The 21,154-nt window shown below is 44.5% G+C and overlaps 1 protein-coding gene across 1 annotated transcript in view; it reads left to right on the forward strand.

Annotated features, from left to right (window-relative positions):
* Positions 1–5,638: 5,638 nt before the first annotated feature.
* TMED10 (transmembrane p24 trafficking protein 10) overlaps positions 5,639–21,154 on the forward strand; it is a 50,975-nt gene continuing 35,459 nt past the window's right edge. Inside the window, exon 1 of the mRNA XM_038768945.1 lies at positions 5,639–5,856. Within this exon, the coding sequence (XP_038624873.1) occupies positions 5,650–5,856 (207 nt within the window). The 5' untranslated portion in view covers positions 5,639–5,649. The remainder of the gene's footprint in view (positions 5,857–21,154) is intronic.

The raw sequence follows: 21,154 nt of genomic DNA on the forward strand, positions 1-21,154 counted from the left end.
TGTGCGAAGCACTGTACTAAGCACTCGGGAAAGTAGAATATCATAATAAATGGACATATTTCCTGCCCACAGTGAGTTTATAGTCTAGAGGTCGGATGGGGATTCCTCAGTTATGTGGAGAAGAGCCTCAAACAAAAACTCCTCACCATTGGCTTTAAAACACTCCATCACTTTGCCCGCTCCTAATTCACCTCACTATTCCCCTACTAAAACCCAGCCCACCTACTTGGTTCCTCTAATGCTAAACTTCTCACTGTACCTCAATCTCATCCATCTCACCTCCGACCTCTCGCCCTCATCCTGTCTCTGGCGTGGAATGCCCTCCCTCCTTGTATCAGACAATTGCTCTCCCCTGTTCAAAGCCTTATTAAAGACACATCTCCTCCAAGAAGCCTTCCCTAAGCTGTCCTCTCCTCTTCTCCCACTCCCTTCTGCATCACCCTGACTTGCCCTCATCCTTCATCCCCCTGTCCCAGCCCCATGACACTTATGTATATACCTGTAATTTATTGATTGATTGATTTGATTTATATTCATGTCTGTCTCCCCCTCCAAACTGCGAGTTCATTTTGGGCAAGGAATGTGTCTATTAATTGTTTTATTGTAATAATAATCACAATAATGATGGCATTTATTAAGCGCTTACTATGTGCAAAGCACCGTTCTAAGCGCTGGGGAGGTTACAAGGTGATCAGGTTGTCCCACGGGGGGCTCACAGTCTTAGTCCCCATTTTATAGATGAGGTAACTGAGTCACAGAGAAGTTACGTGACTTACCCAAAGTCACACAGCTGACAATTCTTCCTCCCTTCAAAGCCCTACTGAGAGCTCACCTCCTCCAGGAGGTCTTCCCAGACTGAGCCCCCTCCTTCCTCTCCCCCTCCTCCCCCTCCCCATCCCTCCCGCCTTACCTCCTTCCCCTCCCCACAGCACCTGTATATATGTATATATGTTTGTACGTATTTATCACTCTATTTATTTTACTTGTACATATTTATTCTATTTATTTTATTTTGTTAATATGTTTTGTTTTGTTGTCTGTCTCCCCCTTCTAGACTGTGAACCCACTGTTGGGTAGGGACCGTCTCTATATGCTGCCAACTTGTACTTCCCAACCGCTTAGTACAGTGCTCTGCACACAGTAAGTGCTCAGTAAATACAATTGAATGAATGAATGAATGAATTGGTGGAGCTGGAATTTGAACCCATGACCTGTGACTCCAAAGCCCATGCTCTTTCCACTGAGCCACGCTGTACTCTCCCAAGCACTTAATTCAGTGCTTTGCACACAGCGAGGACATAATAAATACAATTGAGTGGAATGAATGGAATGACTCCAAACTGCATGTGAATATCTGGAATTTTATTTTTTGGTGATACTGTGAAAGTCTTGTGAATATGTAAATACACCCACATAGCAAGATGCTGATGGTTCAGATGCTTATTTTCTGAACTGAGGTTAATGTGAACATTGAAAGCAAAGTTTGGATACCTGAGCCAAATCACGTGTCCGAGATAGCCAACCTAAATTTTGTATGATCAACTGTGCTTTCGATGATCTGAACTAATTTCATGATTACTTTGTTTACAAACGAGTGCACATGATGCAGCCAACTCTCACAAAGCTATCAATTATTCAAATTTTCAGGTGTCTAAAATTTTTCTAAAAATGCCTGCTTTCTCACAGCTCCGAACTCTCTCAGTGGTGGGTGGGAAGGGGAAGGATTTTAATCCACCACAAACTAGAATCCAGGCCCTGTTTTTGCCTCTGGTGTTCACTAGCTCAAGAAAAGCCCCAGTGCCTCACGGCATCAGCCTTCCCACTGACCTCCCTGTCTCCTTTCTCTCCCCTCTCCGGTCTGTACTTTACTCGGCCGCCCAGGCCATTTTTCTGAAAAACCTTTCGGTCTCTACCTCCCCTCTCCTCAGAAACCTCCAACGGTTGCCCATTCACCTCCACATCTAACAAAAACTCCTTCAAGTTACTCGGTCAGCTCACTCCCTCCTACCTCACCTCGTTGATCTCCTATTATAGCCCAGCCCACTCTCTCAAAGCTGACAATTGGCGGAGTGGGATTTGAACCCATGATCTCTGACTCCAAAGCCCGTGCTCTTTCCATTGAGCCACGCTGCTTCCCAAGTTAGTAAATTAAGCACTTACTACATGCAAAGCACTGTTCTAAGCGCTGGGGGGGATACAAGGTCATCAGGTCGTCCCACAGGGGGCTCACAGTCTTCATCCCCATTTTGCAGATGAGGTAACTGAGGCACAGAGACGTTAAGTGACTTGCCCAAAGTCACACAGCTGACAATTGGCGGAGCTGGGATTTGAACCCATGATCTCTGACTCCAAAGCCCGGGCTCTTTCCATTGAGCCACGCTGCTTCCCAAGTTCCCATAGTAAGTTAAGCGCTTACTACATGCAAAGCACTGTTCTAAGTGCTGGTGGGGGGGGATACAAGGTCATCAGGTTGTCCCACAGGGGGCTCACAGTCTTCATCCCCATTTTGCAGATGAGGTAACTGAGGCACAGAGACGTTAAGTGACTTGCCCAAAGTCACACAGCTGACAATTGGCGGAGCTGGGATTTGAACCCATGATCTCTGACTCCAAAGCCCGGGCTCTTTCCATTGAGCCACGCTGCTTCCCAAGTTCCCATAGTAAGTTAAGCGCTTACTACATGCAAAGCACTGTTCTAAGCGCTGGGGGGGGGGGGGGTAGAAGGTGATCAGGCTGTCCCATGGCGGGGCTCACAGTCTTCATCCCCATTTTGCAGATGAGGTAACTGAGGCACAGAGACGTTAAGTGACTTTCCCAAAGTCACACAGCTGACAATTGGCGGAGCTGGGATTTGAACCCATGATCTCTGACGCCAAAGCCCACGCTCTTTCCATTGAGCCACACTGCTTCCCAAGTTCCCATAGTAAATTAAGCGCTTACTACATGCAAAGCACTGTTCTAAGCGCTGGGGGGGGGGGGGGTAGAAGGTGATCAGGCTGTCCCATGGCGGGGCTCACAGTCTTCATCCCCATTTTGCAGATGAGGTAACTGAGGCACAGAGACGTTAAGTGACTTGTCCAAAGTCACACAGCTGACAATTGGCGGAGCTGGGATTTGAACCCATGATCTCTGACTCCAAAGCCCAGGCTCTTTCCATTGAGCCACACTGCTTCCCAAGTTCCCATAGTAAGTTAAGCGCTTACTACGTGCAAAGCACTGTTCTAAGCGCTGGGGGGGGGGAATACAAGGTGATCAGGTTGTCCCATGTGGGGATCACAGTCTTTATCCCCATTTAACAGATGAGGGAACTGAGGCCCAGGGAAGTGAGTTGCCCAAGGTCACACAGCTGAGACGTGGAGGAGCGGGATTTGAACCCATGACCTCTGACTTCCAAGCCTGGGCTCTATTCCAATCAATCAATCGTATTTAGTGAGCGCTTACTATGTGCAGAGCACTGTACTAAGTGCTTGGGAAGTCCAAGTTGGCAACATACAGAAACGGTCCCTACCCAACAGTGGGCTCACAGTCTAGAAGGGGGAGCGGACAACAAAACATATTAACAAAATAAAATCAATAAATTCCACGGAGCCGGTAAGCGCTCACTAGAGCTCACCTCCTCCAGGAGGCCTTCCCAGACTGAGCCCCTTACTTCCTCTCCCCTTCGTCCCCCTCTCCACCCCCCTCATCTTACCTCTTTCCCTTCCCCACAGCACCTGTATATATGTATATATGTCTGTACATATTTATTACTCTATTTATTTTACTTGTACATATCTAACCTATTTATTTTATTTTGTTAGTATGTTTGGTTTTGTTCTGTGTCTCCCCCTTTTAGACTGTGAGCCCACTGTTGGGTAGGGACTGTCTCTATATGTTGCCAATTTGTACTTCCCAAGCGCTTGGTACAGTGCTCTGCAAATAGTAAGCGCTCAATAAATACAATTGATGGTGATTTACTCTATTTATGTACTCTATTATTTATGTTTGTACTCATGTTTGTACTCTATTTATTTATTTATTTTACTTGTACATATCTAATCTATTTATTTTATTTTGTTCGTATGTTTGGTTTTGTTCTCCGTCTCCCCTTTTTAGACTGTGAGCCCACTGTTGGGTAGGGACTGTATATGTGGCCAACTTGTAGTTCCCAAGCTCTTAGTCCAGTGCTCTGCACACAGTAAGCGCTCAATAAATACGATTGATTGATTGATTGATTGAGCGCGTGTTGTGTACAGCGCTTGGGAAGTCCAAGTTGGCAACATACAGAGACGGTCCCTACCCAACAGTGGGCTCACAGTCTAGAAGGGGGAGACAGAGAACCAAACATATTAACAAAATCAATCAGTCAGTCGTGTTTATTGGGCGCTTACTGTGTGCAGGGCACTGTACCGAGCGCTTGGGAAGTACAAGTTTAAAAACCAATAAATTCCACGGAGCCGGTAAGCGCTCACTAAATACGACTGTGAGCCCACTGTTGGGTAGGGACCGTCTCTATACGTTGCCGACTTGTACTTCCCAAGCGCTTAGTACAGTGCTCTGCACACGGTAAGCGCTCAATAAATACGATTGATGATGACTGAAGGAACGAATGGAGCGCTTAGAACAGTGCTCTGCACATAGTAAGCGCTTAATAAATGCCATTATTATGGAGCTCAAGGAGACTGAGGGAATCAATCGATCATATTTACTGAGCGCTTACTATGTGCAGAGCACTGTACTAAGCGCTTGGGAAGTAGAAATTGGCAACATATACAGTCCCTACCCAACGGTGGGCTCACAGTCTAAAAGGGGGAGACAGAGGACAAAACCAAACATACTAACAAAATAAAATAAATAGGATAGATATGTACAAGTAAAGTAAATAAATAAACAGAGTAATAAATATGTACAAACACATATACAGGTGCTGTGGGGAAACATACTAACAAAATAAAATAAATAGAATAGATATGTACAAGTAAAATAAATAGAGTAGGGGGAGGCAGAGAACAAAACCAAACATACTAACAAAAGAAAATAAATAGAATAGATATGTACAAGTAAAATAGAGTAATAAATATGTACAAACATATATATATCTATACAGGTGCTGTGGGGAAGGGAAGGAGGTAAGATGGGGGGAGGGGGAGAGGAAGGAGGGGGCTCAGTCTGGGAAGGCCTCCTGGAGGAGGTGAGCTCTCAGCAGGGCTTTGAGGAAAATGGCGGCTCCGACCCCCCTCCCCCCTCCTCCTTCACCACAGGCCCGCGCGAGCCGAGAGGGCGGCCTCCCCGAAGGGCCCTGTGGCCTTTCCCCATTGGGCCCCGGTTGCCTAGGCAACGGCGACCCGCCCGCGCCCTCCCCCCCTCCCGCTTCCGGAAGTGGAGGCGTCGCCCCTTCCGGGCCCTGCCAGTCCCCATCATGGCCGCCGCCGCCTCCCCGCCGCTCGCCGCCTTCAGCCCCGTCGACGACGCCCGGCCCGGATGGCGAGGGAGGGGCGGGGGAGGCGCGAGGGCCCGCCACCGCCGCCCGGCTTCGCCTCCGCTCCTTCCTCCGGCGCCCCCGTGCCAGCTTCCAAGATGGCGCCGCCCGCTTCGGAGGGCGGGGGGGCGGGTGACGTAGTTCCGCTTCCGGCGCGGCGGAGGCCTCGGCGCTGAGGGAGGCGGCCGCATCATGGCGCGGTGGTGGGGCCTCCCGGCCCTGCTGGTGGTGGTGCTGCTGCTGTTCGGCCCCGGCTCGGCCGTCGCCATCTCCTTCCAGCTGCCCGTCAACTCCCGCAAGTGCCTCCGTGAGGAGATCCACAAGGACCTGCTGGTGACGGGCGAGTACGAGATCACCGACACGTCGGGGGGCAGCGGGGGCCTGCGGACCCACCTGAAGGTAATAATGACAATTATTATCATAATTATAATTATAGCATTTACTAAGCGCTTACTATGTGCAGAGCACTGTTCTGAGCGCTGGGGGGACACAGGGTGATCAGGTTGCCCCATGGGGGGGCCTCACGGTCAATCCCCATTTTGCAGATGAGGGAACTGAGGCCCAGAGAAGTTAAGTGACTTGCCCAAAGTCACACAGCTGACAACGGGCGGGGCTGCTACTCATAAGGATGACCTTTGTTAAGGCGCTTATTACGTGCCCAGCGCTGTTCTGAGCGCCGGAGGGGATACCGGGCCATCAGGTTGTCCCACAGTCTTCATCCTCCTTCCCCTCCCCACAGCCCCTGTATATATGTATGTACATATTTATTACTCTATTTCACTTGTACATATCTATTCTATTTATTTTATTTTGTGAATATGTTTCCCCACAGCCCCTGTATATATGTATGTACATATTTATTACTCTATTTCACTTGTACATACCTATTCTATTTATTTTATTTTGTTAGTATGTTTCCCCACAGCACCTGTATATATGTTTGTACATATTTATTACTCTATTTATTTCACTTGTACATATCTATTCTATTTATTTTATTTTGTGAATATGTTTCCCCACAGCCCCTGTATATATGTATGTACATATTTATTACTCTATTTCACTTGTACATACCTATTCTATTTATTTTATTTTGTTAGTATGTTTCCCCACAACACCTGTATATATGTTTGTACATATTTATTACTCTATTTCACTTGTACATATCTATTCTATTTATTTTATTTGGTGAATATGTTTCCCCACAGCACCTGTACATATGTATATCGTCATCATCATCAGTCGTATTTATTGAGCGCTTACTGTGTGCAGAGCACTGGACTAAGCGCTTGGGAAGTACAAGTTGGCAACATATAGAGACAGTCCCTACCCAACGGTGGGCTCACAGTCTAAAAGGGGGAGACAGAGGACAAAACCAAACATACTAACAAAATAAAATAAATAGGATAGATATGTACAAGTAAAACAAATAAATAAATAGAGTAATAAATATGTACAAACACATATACAGGTGCTGTGGGGAAACATACTAACAAAATAAAATAAATAGAATAGATATGTACAAGTAAAATAGAGTAATAAATATGTACAAACATATATCATCATCAATCGTATTTATTGAGCACTTACTGTGTGCTGAGCATTGTACTAAGCGCTTGGGAAGTACAAGTTGGCAACATATAGAGACAGTCCCTACCCAACAGTGGGCTCACAGTCTAAAAGGGGGAGACAGAGAACAAAACCAAACATACTAACAAAATAAAATAAATAGGATAGATATGTACAAGTAAAATAAATAGAGTAATAAATATGTACAAACATATATACATATATACAGGTGCTGTGGGGAAGGGAAGGAGGTAAGATGGGATGGAGAGGGGGATGAGGGGGAGAGGAAGGAGGGGGCTCAGTCTGGGAAGGCCTCCTAGGCCTCCTACTTGTACATATCTATTCTATTTATTTTATTTTGTTAGTATGTTTTCCCACAGCACCTGTACATATGTATATATGTTTGTGCATCTTTATTATTCTGTTTATTTTACTTGTACATATCATCAATCGTATTTATTGAGCACATACTCTGTGCAGAGCACTGTACTAAGCGCTTGGGAAGTACAAGTTGGCAACATATCTATTCAGTTTATTTTATTTTGTTAGTATGTTTCCCCACAGCACCTGTACATATGTATATATGTTTGTGCATCTTTATTACTCTGTTTATTTTACTTGTACATATCATCAATCGTATTTATTGAGCGCTTACCGTGTGCAGAGCACTGTACTAAGCACTTGGGAAGTACAAGTTGGCAACATGGTACAAGTTGGCAACTTATGTATTCAATTTATTTTATTTTGTTAGTATGTTTCCCCACAGCACCTGTATATATGTATATATGTTTGTACATATTTATTACTCTATTTATTTTACTTGTACATATCTATTCTGTTTATTTTATTTTGTTAGTATGTTCCCCACAGCACCTGTATATATGTACATACGTTTGTACATATTTATTACTCTATTTATTTTACTTGTACTTATCTATTCTATTTTTTTTTCTTAGTATGTTTCCCCACAGCACCTGTATATATGTATATATGTTTGTACATATTTATTACTCTATTTATTTATTTATTTATTTATTTATTTTACTTGTACATAGCTATTCTATTTTATTTTGTTAGTATGTTTGGTTGTGTTCTGTGTCTCCCCCTTTTAGACTGTGAGCCCACTGTTGGGTAGGGACTGTCTCTATATGTTGCCAACTTGTACTTCCCAAGCGCTTAGTACAATGCTCAGCACACAGTAGGTGCTCAATAAATACGATTGATGATGATATATGTTTGTACATATTTATTACTCTATTTTACTTGTACATATCTATTCAATTTATTTTATTTTGTTAGTATGTTTCCCCACAGCACCTGTATATATGTTTGTACATATTTATTACTCTATTTATTTATTTATTTTACTTGTACATGTCTATTCTATTTATTTTATTTTGTTAGTGTGTTTCCCCACAGCACCTGTATATATGTATATATGTTTGTACATATTTATTACTCTATTTTACTTGTACATATCTACTCTATTTTATTTTGTTAGTATATTTCCCCACAGCACCTGTATATATGTATATATGTTTGTACATATTTATTACTCTATTTATTTTACTTGTACATATCTATTCTATTTATTTTATTTTGTTAGTATGTTTGGTTGTGTTCTGTGTCTCCCCCTTTTAGACTGTGAGCCCACTGTTGGGTAGGGACTGTCTCTATATGTTGCCAACTTGTACTTCCCAAGCGCTTAGTACAAAGCTCTGCACACAGTAAGTACTCAATTAGTACGATTGATGATGATGATATATATTTGTACATATTTATTACTCTATTTTACTTGTACATATCTATTCTATTTATTTTACTTTGTTAGTATGTTTCCCCATAGCACCTGTATATATGTATGTATGTTTGTACATATTTGTTATTCTATTTATTTTACTTGTACATATCTATTCTATTTATTTTATTTTGTTAGTATGTTTCCCCACAGCACCTGTATATATGTATATATGTTTGTACATATTTATTACTCTATTTTACTTGTACATATCTATTCTATTTATTTTATTTTGTTAGTATGTTTCCCCACAGCACCTGTATATATGTATATATGTTTGTACATATTTATTACTCTGTTTATTTTACTTGTACTTATCTATTCTATTTATTTTATTTTGTTAGCATGTTTGGTTTTGTTCTCTGTCTCCCCCTTTTAGATTGTGAGCCCGCTGTTGGGTAGGGACCGTCTCTATGTGTTACCAACTTGTACTTCCCAAGCGCTTAGTCCAGTGCTCTGCACACAGTAAGCGCTCAATAAATACGATTGATTGATTGATTCATCCCCATTTTACAGATCAATCAATCAATCGTATTTATTGAGCGCTTACTGAGTGCAGAGCACTATACTAAGCGCTTGGGAAGTCCAAGTTGGCAACACATAGAGACGGTCCCTAACCAACAGTGGGCTCACAGTCTAGAAGGGGGAGACAGAGAACAAAATGAAACATATGAACAAAATAAAATAAATAGAATAAATATGTACAAGTAGTTTCATTCATTCAATCAATCGTATTTATTGAGCGCTTACTGTGTGCAGAGCACTGTACTAAGCTCTTGGGAAGTACAAGTTGGCAACATATAGAGACGGTCAATCAATCGTATTTATTGAGCGCTTACTGTGTGCAGAGCACTGTACTAAGCGCTTGGGAAGTACAAGATGGTAACATATAGAGACAGTCCCTACCCAACAGTGGGCTCACAATCTAGAAGGGGGAGTCAGAGAACAAAACAAAACACATTAACAAAATAAAATAAATAGAATAGATATGTACAAGTAAAATAAATAGAGTAATAAATACGTACAAACATATATACATATATACAGGTGCTGTGGAGAAGGGAAGGAGTGAAGTGACTTGCCCAGAGTCACACAGCTGACAAGTGGCGGAGCTGGGATTTGAACTCATGACTCACTCCCTTCAAAGCCCTACTGAGAGCTCACCTCCCCCAGGAGGCCTTCCCAGACTGAGCCCCCTCCTTCCTCCCCCTCCCCATCACTAAATACGGTTGAAGGAAGGAATGAATGGATGGATCTCAAGGAGACTGAGGGAAATGGTGGCTCCAACGCCCCTCACCACAGGCCGGGCCGGTGTGGGGGGGCTTACCATTCATTCATTCATTCATTCAATCGTGTTTATTGCGCGCTTACTGTGTGCAGAGCACTGTACTAAGCGTTTGGGAAGTCCAAGTTGGCAACATATAGAGACGGTCCCTACCCAACAGTGGGCTCACAGTCTAGAAGGGGGAGACAGACAACAAAACATATTAACAAAATAAAATAAATAGAATAGTAAATATGTACAAGTAAAATAAATAGAGTAATAAATCTGTACAAACATATATACAGGTGCTGTGGGGAGGGGAAGGAGGTAGGGAAGGGGAGGAGGGGGAGAGGAAGGAGGCGGCCCAGTCTGGGAACCACTACACTTTTGTGTACCCCAGTTCCCTCTTCGGGAAAATAGGGATGCAGACTGTGAGCCCCAAGTGGGACATCCTTGAGCGCTTAACAAATGCCATTATTATTATAATATATAATAATTATAATATTATTGTAACAATAAAAATGGCATTTGTTAAGCGCTTATTATGTGCGAAGCACTGTTTTAAGTGCTGGGAGGATACAAGGTGATCAGGTTGTCCCACGTGGGGCTCCCAGTCTTCACCTCCGTTTTACAGATGAGGGCACTGAGGCTCAGAGAAGTGAAGTGACTTGCCCAAGGTCACACAGCAGACAGGTGGCAGAGTGGGATTCGAACCCACCACCTCTGACTCCCAAACCCGGGCTCTTGCCGCCAGGCCAAGCAGCGTGGCGTGGTGGAAAGAGCCCGGGTTTGGGAGGCCGAGGTCGTGGGTTTGAACCCCGCCCCAGGGTGCCCCTGGGCAAGTCACTTCACTTCTCTGTACCCCAGTTCCCTATTTGGAAAAATGGGGATGAAGACTGTGAGCCCCCAAGTGGGACTCATAGTAAGCACTTAACAAATGCCGTTATCATGATTATTATATATAATATATCATATACGTAACATATACTAATTATGATATTATTGTTGTAATAATAATAGTGGCATTCATTTAAGCGCTTACTATGTGCCAAGCACTGTTCTAAGCACTGGGGAGGTTAAAAGGCAATCAGGTTGTCCCATGGGGGGCTTGCAGTCTTCATCCCCATTTTACAGATGAGGGAACTGAGGCCCAGAGAAGTTAAGTGACTTGCCCTAGGTCATACAGCTGACAGTTGATGGAGCTGGAATTTGAACCCATGACCTCTGACTCCAAAGCCCATGCTCTTTCCACTGAGCCATGCTTCTTCTATTATTCTCTGGGCCTCAGTGACCTCATTTGGAAAATGGGGATTAAAACTGTGAGCCCCAACGTGGGACAACCTTCTGTCTCCCCCATCAGTTAGAACAGTGCTTGGCACATAATCAGCGCTTAGCAAATGCCATTATTATTATTATTCTCTGGGCCGCAGTGACCTCATCTGCAAAATGGGGATGAAAACTGTGAGCCCCCACGTGGGACAACCTTGTATTTTCCCCAGCGCTTAGAACAGTTCTGGGCACACAGTAAGTGCTTAACAAATAGCATCAGTATTATAATTATTACTTAACTTCTCTGGGCCTCAATTCCCTCATCTGTATAATAGGGATGAAGACTGTGAGCCCCACATGGGACAACCTGATCCCCTTGTATCCCCCTCAGTGCTTTGAACAGTGCTTGGCACATAGTAAGTGCTTAACAAATGCTATTATTATTCTCTGGGCCTCAGTTCCCTCATCTGCAAAATGGGGATGAAGACTGCAAGCTCCATGTGAGACAACCTTGTATCTCCCCCAGTGCTTAGAATAGTGCTTGGCACATAGTAAGTGCTTAACAAATACCATTATTATTATTATTATTATTCTCTGGGCTTCAGTGACTTCATCTGGAAAATGGGGATGAAGACTGTGAGCCCCACGTGGGACAACCTTGTATCTCCCCCAGTGCTTAGAACAGTGTTTTGCACATAGTGCTTAACAAATACCATTATTATTATTATTATTACTTAAATTATCTGGGTCTCAGTTCTCTCATCTGGAAAATGGGGATGAAAACTGTGAGCCCCATGTGGGACAACCTGATGACCTTGTCTTTACCCCAGCACTTAGAACAGTGCTTAGCACATAGTAAGCGCTTAACAAAATCTGCCATTATTATTATTAATCCTGACGCCACCTCTTGTCAGCTGTGTGCCCTTGGGCAAGTCACTTCAAGTCTCTGGGCCTCAGTGAACTTATCTAGAAAATGGGGGTGAAGACTGTGAGCCCTACATGGGACAACCTGATGACCTTGTATCTACCCTAGTGCTCAGAACAGTGCTCGGCACAAGGTAAGCGCTTAACAAATATCATCATAGGCCGAAGAGGAGGAGGAGGGGCGACAGTCCGAGAACATAGGGGCATCCCAGGAATCCCTCCAGCCCCATCATCTGGACCTGACCGGGTCACCAAAAGATGATGGTGGTGGCCTTTGTTAAGAGCTTACTGTGTGCCAAGCACTGTTCTAAGTGTTGTCATCTAAAAGAGGCGCACAACAGGAAGATGGTCACCCTCCTGGACACCCAGCCACGTGGGTGAGGACGCAGCCTCTCACTGTGCTTTTCTCCCCACCCCCAGCCACTAATTCAATAAGGTTTTCTCATCCTTAAACCCCTCTTGGAGGTTGTGGGTTTATCCTTACCGTGAACCCGGAGTTCTTCTAGCCCACCTGGGCGAGGGCTTTTCAGAATCACTGGGTACCAGAGCAGCAGAGATGCGGCATGGCACAGTGGATAATAATAATAATAATAATTATGGCATTTATTAAGTGTTTACTATGTGCAAAGCACTGTTCTAAGCGCTGGGGAGGTTACAAGGTGATCAGGTTGTCCCCTGGGGGGGAGGTCACAGTCTTCATCCCCATTTGACAGATGAAGGAACTGAGGCCCAGAGAAGTTAAGTGACTTGCCCAAAGGCACACAGCTGACAATTGGCGGAGCTGGGATTTGAACCCATGACCTCTCTGACTCCGCAGCCCGTGCTCTTTTCAACTGAGCCCTGCTGCTTCTCTGGGAATCAGAATAATAATAATAAAAATGATGGCATTTGTTAAGCACTTTTGTCCCAAGCACTGTTCTAAGCATTCATTCATTCATTCAGTCGTATTTACTGAGCGCTTACTGTGTGCAGAGCACTGTACTAAGCGCTTGGGAAGTACAAGCTGGCACATATAGAGATGGTCCCTACTCAACAGTGGGCTCACAGTCTAAGCATTGAGGGGCTACAGGACTATTAGGTTGACCCACATGGGGCTCACAGTGTTAATCCCCATTTTCCAGATGAGGGAACTGAGGCCCAGGAAAGTGAAGTGACTTGCACAAAGTCACATACTGACAAGTGGCATAGCCGGGATTAGAACCCATGACCTCTGACTCCCAAGCCGGGCTCTTTGCACTGAGCCACACTGCTTCTCTACCCCGCACTGGGGTAGATACAAGGTAATCAGGTTGTCCCACGTGGGGCTCACAGTCTTAATCCCCATTTTACAGATGAGGGAACTGAGTCCCAGAGACGTCAAGCGACTTGCCCAAAGTCACGCAGCTGTTAAGAGGTCAGAAGACCATGGGTTCTAGTCTCCGTGCCTCAGTTACTTCATCTGTAAAATGGGGATTAAGACTGTGAGCTCCATGTGGGACAGGGTCTGTGTCCAGCCTGATCAACTCTTTACCTACCTCAGTGTTTAGTACAGCACGTGGCACATAGTAAGCTCTTAAATACTATTTAAAAAAAACGTGGTGGAGCCAGGATCAGAACCCAGGTCCTCTGACTCCCAAGCTCACACTCTTTCCTGTCTGCTGTGTGACCGGGGGTAAGTCACTTGGCTTGTCTGTACCTCAGTTCCCTCCTCCGTAAAATGGGGATCAAGACTGTGAGCCCCACGTGGGACAGGGACTGTGTCCAACCCAGTTTGCTTGTATCCACCCCAGCGCTTAATACAGTGCCTGGTGCATAGTAAGTGCTTAACAAATACCATAATTATGTATCATTAAGAGCATTCAAGGTTTGGGGGCTTTCTCAGAGTCACTTACTAGAAGCAGAGAGGCAGCGTGGCTCAGTGGAAAGAGCATGGGCTTGGGAGCCAGAGGTCATGGGCTCTAATCCCGTCTCCACCACATGTCTGCTGTGTGACCTTGGGCAAGTCATTTAACTTCTCTGAGCCTCAGTTACCTCATCTGGAAAAGGGGGATTAAGACTGTGAGCCCCACGTGGGACAGCCTGATCACCTTGTATCCCCCCAGCTCTTAGAACAGTGCTTTGCACATAGTAAGCGCTTAACAAACACCATCATTTTTATTATTATTACTAATAGTGGTTGGGGGGGAGTTGGGGGGGCTCTGGGCGGCAATGATAATGGTGCTTCTTGTCAGATGTTTGGGGCACGAAGATTTGCCAAAAAAAAAAAAATTAACCTGAGAAGAAGATTGTATTGTATTCGTGATGTGGATTGTTGTTGTGTGGCCTTTTCGGGGGATGGGGGATTGACAGAAGATTCAGTTGGCCAGTCAGTACTATTTATTTAGCACTCACTTTGGGGGATTACAAAAGAAATGCAGTAAATTCAGTCTCTTCCCAGTATTTAATGGATGTTGAAGTCTTAATTGGGGAAAAGAAATCCCCCAGCTATTGCCACAAAAATAATAAATATTGTCCTTCATTTTCTTTTGCCTGTAACTCATATGTTCTTTTAAGTTCAAAGTAATAATAATAATAATTTCAAAATACCCCAAGTCACTAATCCTTCCACAACCTGTCCTGTGTCAGGTTTGGAAGGCCCAGTCTATATTAATTTCTAGAAACATTTTATGAAGGACTGTCTTACCTGTAGTCAGCACTTTATGTACTTATCCTTTTGCCCTCCCATTTCCCCTGTTTAACTTATTTTAATGTCGGTCTCCCTGTCTAAACTCTAAGCTCCCTGTGGTCAGGAAACGTGTGTCTACCAATTTTCTCCCGAGTGTCTAGAAGAGCGCTTGGCACACAATAAGCTCACAAGAAATACCATTGATCGATTATTTGCTAGCCTAATTAGTGATACTGTAACAAGTCATTTTGCTGCCATGTAAAGTCAGAATGGCCTTGTTATTCATAGGCAGTATCATTCACGAACATCATCGTGGCCTATTGGAAAGAGCTTGGGCGTGGGAGTCCCCAGACTTGGGTTCTAATCCTGGCTCCTCCACTTGTCCGCTGTGTGACCTTGGGCAAGTTACTTAAATTCTCTGGGCCTCAGTTCCCTCATCTAAAAATGGGGATTCGGTAATCGCTCTCCCTTTCTTTTAGACTGTGAGCCGCATGTGAGACAAGGACTGTGTCCAGCCTTGTATACTTGTATACTCCAGCCCTTAGTACAATGCTTGGGATGTAGTATGTGCTTAACAAATGCCACAATTCTCCTTCTCGTCCTCTCCCCCCTGCTCCCCACTTTCCCCATTATGGAGTCAGAGTACCAACTCTGCCACTGCCTTTCAGGGAGACCCTGGTCATGTCACTTAACCTTGCTGGACCTCAATTTCTTCACCTGTAAAATGTCACATGTGGGATGGGGACTGAGTCTGATATTAATTGTAATATTTGCGAAGTGCTTATTATTTGCCAAACACTTAGCCAGATACAAGATAAATCAGTTTCACGTGGGACTCACAGTTTAAGTTGGAAGGAGTACAGGTATTTAATTCCCATTTTGCAGATGAAGGAATTGAAGCAAAGAAAGAGACGTAAGTGGCCTGCTCCAGATACACAGCAGGTTCCAGGATTAAAACCCAGGGCCCTTGGCTCCCAGATCTTTCTACTTTGTATCAATCCCAGCATTTACCACATAGAAAGTGCTTAATGAGTGCCATAATTAGGTATTCTGAGAAATAACTTTCCACGAACAAGGTAGGAGTTTTTGCATGGGTTTATTGAGAATTATACACTTGAGCAGTTTTTTTTTTTCATTTTACTGGTATTTGTTTTATTCACCCATATTAGGTTACTACATTAGGTAAACAGTATCAGTCTAAGGAACTGAGCAAAGTTTGGAAAACCAAGAAAAAAGTGTGGATATTCAAGTAAAATGGTCTTGTACCTGTCCAAGACGTTCAAACACAATTTTGTTTGACTTTCCAATTTTTTTATTTACCTGAACTAAATACAGTCCCATATATTGGGGCCTCTCAGCTCTGTAGTATATTTCCATTTTTTACTTGTGTTCCATAATCATTATAGTATTTATTAAGGGCTTACTATTTCCATTCATTCATTCAGTCGTATTTAGTGAGTACTTACTGTGTGCAGAGTACCGTACTAAGCGCTTAGGAAAGTACAATACAGCAGTTGTGCTAGGCACTGCGGAAGATACCAGATAAGCAGATCCCAGTTCATGGCCCACGTGGGACTCCTGATCAAAAATGATGGTATTTTGTCCCCATTTTTAAGATATGGAAACTGGGCCTCAGAGAAGTTAATTGACTTGTCCACGGTCTCAGAGTTGGCCCGGGATGGAGCAGAGATTAAAACGAGGGTCCCCTGACTCCCAAGTACCAGGCTGTTTCCACTAAGTCACTCATCCGCTCTGCTTTTAACACTGGTTTTCACAATCCTGGGAAGGGTAAAGCAGCAATCTCGATGGAAACCTTCTCTGAAATGAACTAAATACCCTCTACCTTCCCTTGTAATTAAAGATCTTCTGTACTAGTTATCAATTGGCGGGGGGAGGTGATGGATAATTTCAAAGGCCTTGGGATCTTTTGGGAAGGGGTAAGGAAAAGGGACCGTCTTCCAGGGTGACTCCAGATCTTGAAATGAGGTGGTGAGGAGGTGACGTTTTGAGATTTAATCAGACTCAGTAGTGGGTGGGAGTCCCAGGTGGAATTGGCCCTGTGGGAGTGAAGTTCATAACTTAGCCCCACTGTGCTTCCAACAGGCTGGACAACCATAAATACTCTGTATCCCACCTTTTGGGGTGAGAAGTGGAGCCAAGAGAATGGTTTCTCCGCCCACTCCCCGAACTGACTGCTGTAATGGTATTCACTTATTGCCCACTGAGTAACTGTGCAGTACAGTGTGCTAAGCATTTGGGAAAGTACAACCGAAGCACAAGGAGCTTACCGTGTAACCTGGGAGGCAGGCAGGCCACAACTCCCTGGCCTGGCCCAGATACTGACAGAATCCCCTCACCCTACCCTTCCTAGGTGGCCTGGTGGGCGGTTCAGGAGTGAACCTGGTGTTCAAATCAGTCACTCAGTTGTATTTATTGAGTGCTTACTGTGCAGAGGACTGTACTAAGCACTTGGGAGAGTACAGTATAACAGACACATTCCCTGCCCACAACGAGCTCACAGTCTAGAGGAGGAGACAGACATTAATATACATAAATTACAGATCTGTGCGTAAGTGCTGTGTTGCTGGGAGGGGGGATGAATACAGGGAGCAAGTCAGGGTGATGCAGAAGGGAGTGGGGGATGAGGAAAGTAGGGCTTAGTCAGGGAAGGCCTCTTGGAGGAGATGTACCTTCAATAATCCTTTGAATGAGGGGAGAGTCACTGTTGGATGTGAAGAGGGAGAGCATTCAGGACGTGGGCGAAGGGATAGCAGCAAGATAGATGAGATTGAGGTACAGTGAGTGAGTAGGTTGGCATTAGAGGATGGAAGTGCAGGCTGGGTTGTAGTAGGAGAGTAGTGAGAAGAGGAAAAAGGGGGCAAATTAAGTGCTTTAATGCTAGTGGTGAGGAGTTTCTGTTTAATGCAGAGGTGGATGGGCAACCACTGGAGTGTTTTGAGGAGCACAGTGACACACCCTGAATGTTTTTGTAGAAAAATGATCTGGGCAGCAGAGTGAAGTATGGGTTGGAGAGGGGAGAGACAGGAGGTGTGGAAGTCAGCAGGAAAGCTGATACAGTAATCAAATTGGGTTAGGATATGTGCTTAGATTAATGCGGTAGCAATTTGGATGGAGAATGGGGGATTTTAGCGATGTGTTGAAGGTGGGACTGACAGGTTGTAGTGATGGATTGAATATGTGGGTTGAATGAGAGAGAGGAGTCAAGGATAATGCCGAGGTTGTGAGACAGGAAGGATGGTGGTGCCGTCTACGGTGATGGGAAAGTCACGGGGAAGACTGACATGTGAAGTTTGAGGTGACGGTAGGACATCCAAGTAGAGATGGTCTTGAAGGCAGGAGGACATGCCAGACTGTAGAGAGGGAGACAGAGATCAGAGCTTGAGATGAAGATTTGGGTATCATCCTCATAGCGGTGGTAGTTGAAGCCATAGGAGCAAATGAGTTTTTCAGGGGACTGGGTATAGATGAACCTTCAGGGACACCCACAGTTAGAGCGTGGGAAGAAGAGGAGAAGCCCACGAAAGAGAGTGAGAATGAGCGGTCAGAGAGATAGGAGAACCTGGAGAGGACAGTGTCAGTGATGCCGACAGGTGCTTGACTCCACAACAGGTGGCCTGGCATGGGCTGCAGTAACTAGATAAGGTGCTTCTCTACCCCAACCCCCAGATACTTTGACCCTAAGGGATAGGGACTATGAGCTCATGACCTTATATCGACCCCAATGTTTATGAAATAGTAAGGGCCTTTTAGGTTGTCAAAAACGATATCTTTAAGTATTGTCAAAGGTGTGTGGAAAACCATTCCATGACCTAGAGCCACTCTGCTCCGAACAAAGGGTGTATGAGATAGAAAAGGAAGGAAAAAGACATTTTTATCATTGTTGTTGACCTTGATCTTCCCCTTACGTTTCCTCAGGCATTTTTTTAAAGTTTGGAAAGACCATTAGAAAATAAGAGAAAGAATTAGCCCGTCTGAGGAAATAAAGGGGCACTTTCAAGAAAAGCTGGCATCTCGATTACAGAGCTCGAAGTGGTCGTGAGCATTTCTGGAGTCATTGAGTTGATTTTTTTTTAATTTTAAAAAATTTAACTTTAGGAGCCCTATTTTTAAACTCTCCCCTTAAGAATCGTTTATGTTCAACGGGTGAACTTTTGAGGGGAGTGCTAGAAGGGAAAGGCCTCTTTAGAGTCTGAGGTCATCCCACTCTACCTTTGTGCTTGCTTCTGACTATCAAGTCCAGAAAGGTCGAGAGAGTCTAGAAAGTCCGGGACTCCAGCCTGTGCGCGGTCTTTATATTAAGGGCTGACGAAGATTCGTCACTGGGTATGGTCCCTATGTATAAGAGAGGAGAAAGAGGAAAGAGATGCATGCATGGCAGTGCTGAGAGTACAGCCCTCTGTGAATGTGCCAGCTGGCCCAGAGCCAGAATTTGGGGCTCTTTAACCAGGCCCGGGAGTGATGTCATTTGCCTTATCCTGTGCTCCCACCTCATTGTTCAGTATAACCATGTGGGAAATCAAGGAAATATCTGTTGGAAGAACAGGGCTTTGTTTGTTCCTGAAAGGGTCACATTGAAGGTTTTTACCGAAAATAATGCTGGAACCACAGGAAAAAAATTTGATCTGGTTCGCCTCCTCAGTTGCGTGGTCCGGGCAGCAACTGGTCCTCGCTCCGCAGTGAGCCGAAGTGACGTGTTGTCTGTCCTTAGGCAGCGTAGCAAATGCTGAGTGAAGGATCAGAGCACCGGTGGCCTGCCTCTGCCCATTATCCTGCCGTTTCTAGTTTCGGTGCCACCCGGCTTCCTCGATGGGTGATAAATGTACGAACTTTGATTGGGCTGTTCTTCTTTACCCAGCCAATAAAGCGACTGCATTTGAATTCAATTTCAGCTAGGGATGTAGACCATTCTGGTCCTTGCCCAGTTTTTCTTTCTCTTAACTTCAAATCTTAGTGTGATCTTTTAATTTCAGTCAGCTGGTGGTCTCTATGATCTGGACTTGTCCTACCACATATGGTCTGCTGAAAGGGCAGAGAATAGAGTGGAGACTGTATGGATAAGGGCAGCCAAGATGATGAGGACAGTGGAGAATCTTCCTTTAAGGAAAGACTTGAGAGTTGGTACTCTTTGCTCTGGACAGATGCAGGCTGGGAAGGGGCAAGATAGAACTCTTGGTTTTATAGAACGTGGAACGTGGAAATTGTTCACCATATCCCATGATTCTGGGATAAAGGGACAACCATTGAAGGTGGAAGGTGGCAGGTTTGAAATAAACAAAAGGAAATACAGAAGCAAGAAGCTGTGCAGGGAGAAAATGGTAGTTGACATAAAATAGTTTTAGATAAATTCAGGAACAAACGGTCAATATAGGTAAGGAGAGGATCAGTTAAAAATATAGTGGGGGGGAAGAGGAATGCAGGATATGAAGGAGGGCAACTGTCACATGGTTTCCTTCAGTCAGTCATTATCAATCAATAGTATTTATTGAGCGCTTAGTGTGAGCAGAGCGCTGAACCAAGCGCTCGGTAGAGCACAATACAACAGAGTTGGTAGAGACAATCCCTGCCCACCGGGAGCTAATAGTCTAGAGGGGAGAGCGACATTAAAATCTATTACAGATGTGTACATGAATGCAGTGGGTCTGAGGGTGGGGTGAGTATCAAGTGCTCGAAGGGAACAGATCCTTGTGCATAGGAGAGAAAAAGCTTAGTTGGGGAAGGCATCTTGGAGGAGGTGTGATTTTAATAAAGTTTTAAAGGTGGGGAGAGTGGTGGCCTGTCAGAAATGGAGGGAGAGGGAGTTCCAGGCCAGAGGGAGGATATGGGCAAGGGGTCAGCGGTGAGATGATGGCATGGAGATCCATTAAGTTGTCATTAAGGGAGTGAATGTGCTGGTGGGGCTGTAGCAGAAAATCGGGTAAGTTAGGAGGGGGTGAGCTGATTGAGCTCTCTAAAGCCGATCCCGTGGTCATGGCTAGAGAAACAGTTCCAGCTGGTTGGACAAATAATCTGCCCCAGCGATGGCATTTCTTTCATTCTTATTTCTTGGGTTATGTAGCCACCTGTGTAAGCTGATTTATTGAATCTGCATGACTTTAGCCCTGCTAGACGTGGCCTCTTGATAACTGCAAAAAAAGTTACTAGCGCACTTTCATTATATGGTGACCCTTGGGATACAGGAATGACTGGGTTTTTTTTCCCTTTGTATTAT

The sequence above is a fragment of the Tachyglossus aculeatus genome, chromosome 1, assembly GCF_015852505.1.
Source record: "Tachyglossus aculeatus isolate mTacAcu1 chromosome 1, mTacAcu1.pri, whole genome shotgun sequence".
NCBI lineage: Eukaryota > Metazoa > Chordata > Mammalia > Monotremata > Tachyglossidae > Tachyglossus > Tachyglossus aculeatus.